The 9,739-nt window shown below is 42.7% G+C and overlaps 1 protein-coding gene across 1 annotated transcript in view; it reads left to right on the top strand.

The window, feature by feature from the left end:
* The window catches only part of LOC106881176 (tetratricopeptide repeat protein 7B), a 150,244-nt gene that overhangs the window by 54,508 nt on the left and 85,997 nt on the right, over positions 1–9,739 (top strand). The window contains exon 8 of the mRNA XM_089351411.1: positions 9,683–9,739. This exon is cut by the window's right edge and continues 81 nt beyond it. Within this exon, the coding sequence (XP_089207537.1) occupies positions 9,683–9,739 (57 nt within the window). The remainder of the gene's footprint in view (positions 1–9,682) is intronic.

Below are 9,739 nucleotides of genomic sequence, written 5' to 3' on the forward strand. Positions count from 1 at the left end.
GTAGCCGGGGTGGTTGCTCTGAAAGTGTAGATGCTAGAATAGCCTGGGCAAAGTTCAGAGAGCTCCTACCTCTGATGGTGACAAAGGGCCTCTCGCTCAGAGTAAAAGGTAGACTGTATGACATGTGTGTACGAACAGCCATGCTACATGGCAGTGAAACATGGGCTGTAACTGCTGAGGACATGCGTAAGCTTGCAAGGAACGAAGTTAATATGCTCTGCTGGATGTATAATATCAGTGTGCATACTCAACAGAGTGTAAGTGCCTTGAGAGAAAAGTTGAACTTAAGAAGCATCAGATGTGGTGTGCAAGAGAGACGACTGCCCTGGTATGGTCATGTGGCGAGAATCGCTGAGGATAGCTGTGTGAAAAAGTGTCACACCCAAGCGAGTGGAAGAGGTAGGCCCAGGAAGGCCTGGGATGAGGTGGTGAAGTACGACCTTCAAACATTAGGCCTCACCGAGGCAATGACCAGTAACCGAGACCTTTGGAAATATGCTGTGCTTGAGAAGACCCGGCAAGCCCAGTGAGACCATAACCCGTGGCCTATGCCAATGGTGTAACCAGCCCACTTATGCGTACCTTTCCTTCTTTGGACACTAAACTCTGCTTGCGAAGACCTGTTGAGGCAAGTGAAATCGAGATCAAGTTCGATGACAGCACCGCATGACTGGCATCTATGCTAGTGGAGCACTAAGGGCACCTTCCGAGTGTGATCGTTGCCAGGGCTGCTAACTGGCTCCCATGCCAGTGGCACATAAAAAGCACCATTTGAGCGTGATTGTTACCAGCGTTGCCTTACTGGCACTTGTGCTGGTGGCACGTGAAAAACAACATTTGAGCGAGGTTGTTGCCAGTGCTGTTTGACTGGCTCCTGTGCAGGTGGCACGTAAAAAACACCATTTGAGCATATCCGTTGCCAATACCGCCTGAATGACCCTCGTGCCAGTGGCATGTAAAAGCACCCACTACACTCTCGGAGTGGTTGGTGTTAGGAAGTTGGTGTCCAGCTGTAGAAACTCTGCCAGACCAGATTGGAGCCTAGACCACACACACACACACACACACACACACACACACACACATCTATATGTATATATATGCACACCTAGATGCATATGGATATAAATATATATATGGTTAGTGAGAGCTGTGCAAGCCATGTACAGGAATGCTGTCAGTAAGGTGAGGGTTGGCAACAAGTACAGTGAAGAATTCTGGGTAGAGGTAGGGGTCCACCAAGGTTCAGTCAAACCGTCCAACCCATGCCAGCATGGAAAGCGGATGTTAAACGATGATGATGATGATGATGATGTACACTCATACAAATACACGCATGTACACATACACACTCTCACATAGCATGCACACAGATATTGTGAACATGTGAGATAGTGTGTCTAAAAATTGATAAAGAGAAAGACAGAGAGAGAGAGAGATAAATTAAGGAGTGACTGGTAAGCTGGTATTAATATTTCATCCATATTTATTTTCAATGATGTCTTTAGAAATCCCAAATTGGAGAGTTCATAAATTAGCTGCTGCTCTAAGATGTAGCATATGGGTTCAAGTGTTCAGGTATGTCTTGGCCCAGTTTTATGTTTCTTATCACTAAATGAACTGCCATAAACATAATAAATTGTTTTCATTTGGCAAATACAGCTTAGCTCATTCACACACACACTCATGCGCACGCACGCACACACACACACACACACACACACACACACAACACTACATATATAGACTCCCTACTTTCCTTATTAGACATTGGTCAAGTGGGTTATGAAGCATAGTATTGACTGAAGGGCAAAAGGTTTGTATCTTATATACTAAAGGTGTTAAGTGCCTTGCCATAGGACAGGCACATCATAATTTATATATGCCATTTTCCTAAATTTTTGCTTTTTTAGCAAGTTATTTGGATATGAAGTAGATAGTGCTGCTTTAGTTAATATGTCATGACATCACAGTTTCTTTTAGTTAATGTTGACTTTATTTGTTAATAGCACAAAATACACTCAAATGCCAATCACATATGTAGATATAGTATTTAACTATACAAATGCCGATCACATATGTACATATAATAGTTGTACAGTATATAATTTGGAGCACCATTCAGTATGCTGAGATGGGGGAGAAAAACCCTTTAGGTTGTCTGGTTTAACTTAGTAAATACATTTGGATCAGTTCCCTATGATACACAAACTGTTGTTGAGGGAAGCAGAGAATGCTTTGTCATAGATGTGGCAAAGGCATATGAAAGAAAGACTAAAGATGAGAGCAAAGAATAAATCCTCAGTGAATAGGAAAACAAGATAATTGCTGTTTGGTGTGGTGCAGTGGTCACATGGCTAATAGAATGAGAAACATGGGTTAAATGAAACTGGACATTGGCATTGCTGGAGGGAGTGATCCTGTTGATAGGTGCTGAAATCATTCTGATTTCTGCTCAACAGCTAATGAAGGTAGTGTCTTGTAGTGCAACTGTATGTAAAATATCAAATAATAAATATAGCCAATTACTGAACACATAAGCATATATAACAGTAGAATTTCATTAATCTAGTATTCACCAGTCCAGTAGACTTAAATGCCTAGCACTTTTTTTGGATTTCACCAAATTTTTGTCACTAGTTGCTGATATCACTACCTCAGTTTACATACAAGTTGAAAAAAGCAGTGGTTAGTACCTAAGTATTTTGTATCTGCTGCTTATATATTGCTCATCATCATCATATAACATCTACTTTACCATGCTTGCATGCATCAGAATTTGTTGAGCAGATTTTTCTATATTTGGATGCTCTTCCTGTCACCAATCCCTACTTGTATCTAAGTGAGGTGATATTTTCCCATAGCTAGACATATTTTTCATGGAAGACTGGAAATGAATTCTGACATGTTTATGACACTAAGGCTCATTTACAGCCATCACATAATGTCAGGACAAAGGTAGACACAAACATACACACACACAGATACATACATCTACCTATACATCTCTCTCTTTCTCTCTCTCTCTCTCTCTCTCACACACACACACACACACACACACACACACACACACACACACACACACACACACACACACACACACACACACACACACACACACACACACACACACACACACACTGAGCTTTGAGTTTCTGTTTACGAAGTCCACTCACAAAGCTTTTGTTACCCCAGGGCTATAGCGGAAGACACTTGCTCAAGGTGCTGTGCAGAGGGACTGAACACAAAACCACATGGTTGAGAAGCAAGTTTCTGAACTGCAGGGCCATGTCTGTGCCTATCCACTCATTTCTGAATATGCCTTCCAGTGGTAATTAGAGTAACAGATTTGGGAAATCTGTGGAAAGAAAGCATGCAACTCTCACATAACATCTGGAAATTGAAATCATCATCATCATCATCATCATCATCCTCATCATCATCATTGTTTAACGTCTGCTTTCCATCCTAGCATGGGTTGGACGATTTGACTGAGGACTGGTGAACCAGATAGCTACACCAGGCTCCAATCTGATTTGGCAGAGTTTCCACAGCTGGATGCCCTTCCTAACGCCAACCACTCCGAGAGTGTAGTGGGTGCTTTTACGTGCCACCGGCACGAAGGCCAGTCAGGCGGTACTGGCAACGGCCACGCTCAAAATGGTGTATTTTACGTGCCACCTGCACAGGAGCCAGTCCAGCGGCACTGGCAACGATCTCGCTCAAATGTCTTTACACGTGCCAGGAAGGCGACGCCTGGCACAGGTGCCATCACGATTTCGCTTTCGCCTTCCTGCAATCTACAGCTGATTCTGAAACAAGTAAAGGTTTTGATGTGTAATAAACATGAAAAATATGTCAAAACTTTCAGAACTAGATGCTGTGCTATTTAAGTGGTTTAATATAAAGGGTTCCAAGAGTACATGGATTTCAGGGCCAGTGGTCACTAAAAATACCATTTACATAAAAGTACGGGTTTTATGGAGAATTGTATGTTTGTAGGTGGATAGTATAGAAATATTAAAATATGACATGGTGTTTCTAAACTGAATTAGTCTGGTGAAAAGGAGCTGGTAGATATGAAGGGAGCTGAAAAATACAAAAGCGTAATTTTGTTGTTTTTCTTTTAAGACAGTGTTACAATACACCAGCATACTTGTTAATCTTGCACTACACAAGTCCAAAGGTTGCTAGAGTAGCGAAACTGTACTGAAGTGCAAAATATGGTCGAATGTATATAAATGTATATGTGTGTGTTTGCAAACATATATATAAATACACATACACACTCACACACGTACGAGGAGGTGCTGAAAAGTTCCTGGCTTTAAGGGTATCACAAAAGGCCTGGTTGGAGGTCACCCTTCTGAGTTCTTTTACAGGGCTTAGTAAAACTGAAGGACCACTGCAATAAGTGTGTGAGTCTGAGGTGAGAATATGTTGAATAAAATCATAATTAACTGATCCTCCTGTATTTTCTTTTACTCAAGGCCAGGAACTTTTCAGCACCCCCTCATGTGTGTGTGTATGTGTGTGTATAGTTGTAGAAGCATGTATATATATATATGTGTGTGTATACATGTGTGTGTATCTATGTGTTTGTGTTTGTGTGTGTGTGTGTGTGTGTGTGTGTGTGTGTGCATGCATTTGTGTGTACTATGTCTTCTGCATATAGTAGAAGATACCTTGGGCAAGTGTTTTTTACTATACCCCTAGGCTGATCAAAAGCTTTTGAGTGGATTTAATAGGAATAGACTGAAAGAAGCCTGTTGTATATAAGTATATACGTGTATTTATTCACATATATATATGTGTGTATATATCTATGTATATATGTGTATATATACATATGTTTATATATGACATTTGGTGATATGCCGTGCTTGAGAAGACCTGTCAAGCCAAGTGAAGTTGTAGCCTGACAGATACTGGTATCACACAACTGGCACCTGTACTGGTGGCACATAAAAGCACCCATTACACTCTCAGATTGGTTGGCGTTAGGAAGGGCATCTAGCCATAGAAACCATGCCAAATCAGACTGGAGTCTGGTGCAGCCACTCAGCTTACCTTACAATCCCTAGTCAAACCATCCAACCCATGACAGCATGGACAACAGATGCTAAATGGTTGTCCCATTTTGTATTATATATATATATATATATATATATATATATATATATATATATATATATATATATATATAGCTGACAACGACGAGGGGCTGTGCGCCCTGAAGTTTTTTCTAGACCAACGCCCCAACCCACAACCCGACACCTCCACACTCATTCGTCTGGCCGAACTTGTCCTATCTCTCAACTGCTTCTCGTTCGCGGGAGATATCTACCAGCAATCCTCGGGAGTGGCCATGGGGACGAGAATGGGCCCCAACTACGCGAACCTCTTCGTTGGTTATGTTGAGGCCCAAATATTCTCCAGTTTCACTGGTCCCACTCCCGAACTATACGGTCGGTATATCGACGACTGTATCGGTGCCACCTCTCTCTCCCGCGAACATCTTGACTCGTTCCTCTCTTTCGTTCAATCTTTCCATCCTGCCCTCCACTTCTCCTGTACTGTCTCTGACACCTCTGTCCCCTTTCTCGACATTTCGGTCAGCATCCTCCACTCCGCCCTTAGCACCTCCATCCACTACAAACACACAGACTCACACTCCTATCTCAACTTCTCCTCCTCCCACCCTAGACACACAAAACTTTCCATCCCCTATTCCCAATTCCTCCGTCTACGCAGACTTTGTAACGACAGCCATGACTTTGAGACTCAGTCTCAACTCATGGCTCACCACTTTAGCCTGCGTGGATATCCACCCACCACCATCCACACCGCCCTTGCCAGAGCACGTTCTGTGGACCGTGCATCTGCTCTCTCCCCCCGAACCCGCCCTGCCGTTTCCCGCCTCCCTTTTCCCCTCACCTACCATCCCACCACCCTACCCCTCCAACGCTCCATTCTCCGAGCTTTTCGGCGCCTCCAGTCCGACCCCTCCACCTCCCACATCTTCCCTAATCGACCCCTCCCCTCCTTCAAACGAGCCCACAACCTACGGGACCTCTTGGTCCACAGCTTCTTCCCCAACCCAACCTCCCAACCTGGCTCGTTCCCCTGCTCCCGCCCACGCTGCCGCACTTGCCCTTACCTCTCCAACACCACCCTCCTCACCAGCACCCATCACCGACCCTATCGCATCACCGACTCCTTCACCTGCACGTCTACCAACATCATATATTGCCTCTCCTGCTCTCTCTGCCAATCCCTGTACATCGGACAAACGGGGCGGCGCCTGGCCGACCGATTCGCGGAACACCTCCGAGATATCAACGTCGGCAATGACACCCCGGTGTCACGCCACTTCCGTTCTGCCGGCCACTCCTTGCGGCAACACCTGTCTGTGTTTGGATTGTCCATGCACAGGGGCCATCCGGACTCCCGTTTGCGCCGTGAACAGGGATTAATCTTCTATCTTCGCTCCTTTGCGCCACATGGGCTCAACTCCCCTCCACTCTTCATCTAACCCCCTCCTCCTGTCTCTCTCCCCCACCCTCCCTCCTACCACCCATCTCTCCCCTCCCCCACCTCCTGCTCCGACTCCTACTTCTTTGTACGTCTCTTCACCTCTCTTCATACTTCTCTCCACTCCCACTTCTCTTCACCCCTACTCTTTCTCTCCTCTCTCTTACTCTCTCTCACTCTCTTCTCTCGTACTCCCCCCTCTCTCACTCTTACTCTCTACACTCTTACTCTCCTACTCTTTCACTCCTCTTTCTCTCCTCTCTCTTACTCTCTCTCACTTTCTTCTCTCGTACTCCCCCCTCCCCCCTCTCTCACTCTTACTCTCTACACTCTTACTCTCCTACTCTCTACACTCTTACTCTCTTACTCTCTCACCCTTACTCTCTCACTCTCTTCCCCTCTCTCTCACTCTCTTTCTCTTCCTTTCTTCCCCCCCCATACCCCTCTTCCCTCTCTCTCACTCTCTTTCTCTTCCTCTCTTTCTCTTCCTCCCCCCATACCCACCTTCCCCTCTTTCTCCCCCCATACCCACCTTCCCCCTCTCTCAATCCCCCTTCCCTCTCTTATACCCACCCTCTCTCCTCTCTTCCTCTCCCCTCCCATACCCATCTTCCCCCTCTCTTACATCCACCTTCCCCTTCTCCCTCCTCGTCAACACCCCCTCATAAGCTCATCCCACCACACCCCAACACACTCCTACTCTACCTTCCCACTCCACCCCATCCAATTCCTTACACCAACCACCCACCCCTACCCACATACCCCTACCTCTACCCCACACTCCACCCATGCCTTCCCCACCTCCCAACACCCTCACATCACACCACACCAATACCCTTGCATCACACCACGCACACCACACCAATACCCTCGCATCACACCACGCACACACTACAACTGACCAACTACTTTCTCCCTTTCTCCCTTCCCCCATTTTCACACTACATAAGTCAAGATCACCAGCAGTCTACCTCCCACACACAGCCCCTCGTTCCCGATCACCGTTTGTTATCTCCCCCTTTCTTAGCTCTCCTGAAATAAGAATTTCTAACTTCCGGTCAGTCATTGTTATGATCGGCCATTATTATGATTGACCGTTGACTGAACACTATTCAATTTTTTTTCTCCGTGTTTTTCTCCTTGTCTCCGTATTCTTTCTGTTGAAGAGCGTAGCTCGAAACGTCAAAGACTTTCCGTATTCCCGAGCGTCATACTAATATATACTTTTGTTATTTACACCACCTGTCCTCGTCTGTTGTTATTTTTTGTATATTCTCCCATATATATAGCTGCGTACGTACACTTTGATCTCTTATATATATGTGTGTGTGTGTGTGTGTATGTGTGCGTGTGCGTGTGTGCATGTGTGTATATATCCATGTGTGTGTGTGTCTTTGTGATCATCAATCCACCACTGTCCGACAACCAATGTTAGTTTATTTATGTTCCCATAACTTAGCAGTTCAACAAAAAAGACTAATAGAATAAATTCCAGGCTAAAATAAAAAAAAAAAAAAAAACGAAGTTCTTGTTGATTCCTTTCACCAAATCCCTTCAAGGCTGTGTCCCAGCATGGTTGTAGTTCAATGACTGAAATGAGTGAAAGATGAAAAGATGAAAGATAAAAGAAATATTTGTGTGTATGTTTTTTCCTTCATTTTTACATCTGCTTTTCTATGCTGACATGGCAAACATATTCACGAGGCATTGTTTTACAGCCAAATGCCTTTGCTGTCACTGGCCTGTTTTTCAAGTAAGGAATCTCTCATGTAAACAAACATACAAATACACATGCACCCCACCACACTACACATACACACACACACACACACACACACACACACACACACACACACACACACACACACACACACACACACACACACACACATGTATATAAATTATTAATTTATCTATATATTTACATATATATAAATATCTATCTATCTGTCTGTCTGTCTGTCTGTCTGTATATATATATATATATATATATATATATATATATATATATAGATGTATAGATACATATTTATATACATGAATGTATGTGTGTATATGTATATATTTATATATATATATATATATATATATATATATATATATATATATATAGGTGTATAAATAAATAATAGATATCTATACATCTATATAAATACACCCCACACCTCTCAATTTTTATATGCTAAGTTGTTTTTTGCATATTTAGGCTCAGAATAATTGAAAATCTGCCCGTAAAGAAATAATTATAACACTCATTTCTTAACATTAAATTTTCATAGTTTTAAAAAATCCTATACATTATACATCTTTTCTACTATTTTTAAATCAGCCGTTAACACCAGTCTTTGGCCTTTAGGTTAATCACCTACCTGCTGTATTTGTGCACCTATTGCTCTTAAAATGTTAGACTGCACATCTTGTGTCTCTATCACAGTGTCTACACCTTTGTTATATATTCAATTTATGATATTGAGCATTACTACTTCCTCGACGCTAATAGACTGAAACTAACACATGTTGTTGTTGTTGTTGTTGTTTGAATTCTTGGAATGCGGAATTAAAAATAAAGAAAAACACAATAATAAAAATATAACATAAAAAGTTGTTTTAACTTTCCACAAAATTATTAATAGAGTACTAGGAATATGATGTCACTAGTATCTGTTAAGTGAGGGTGCATGGCCTAGTGGTTAGGGTGTTGCACTCCCAGTTGTGAGATTATGGGTTTGATTCTTGGACAGAGTGGTGCATTGTGTTGTTGAGAAAAAAAATTTCATTTCACACTGCTCTGCAATCACTTAAACATCAGACGTGTGGCACACCGTGTACCTGTACAGGCAATGTCGACTTTATGGAGGAGGAGAGCTAATGTGCAGCACATACATTTGAGTGTTATAAACATCTGTGCGGGTCGTTCAACAAGAAATTGCAGAAGTCTTTCTTGGACTCGAGATGATGAGAGATAATTGTGAAAGGGGTATTAAAAGACATTGAGCAATATCATGTTTAGACATGAGATGAGAATAAATTATATAGCTCCAGCTTTAGAATGAGGTAATTAATTAAAATAAAATTTTTCTTGCAGTTGTTCTGATTTACAAGTAAAACAATGTGTGTGATTGTTAATTAACACTGTTATTAATTGCAGGCCACCAGCAATGTGGTTCTTAATCGTTCTCCAGAACATTCTGAATTCCGACAACTG

The sequence above is a fragment of the Octopus bimaculoides genome, chromosome 4 (genome assembly GCF_046866305.1).
Source record: "Octopus bimaculoides isolate indiv1 chromosome 4, ASM4686630v1, whole genome shotgun sequence".
NCBI classification, from domain to species: Eukaryota; Metazoa; Mollusca; class Cephalopoda; order Octopoda; family Octopodidae; genus Octopus; species Octopus bimaculoides.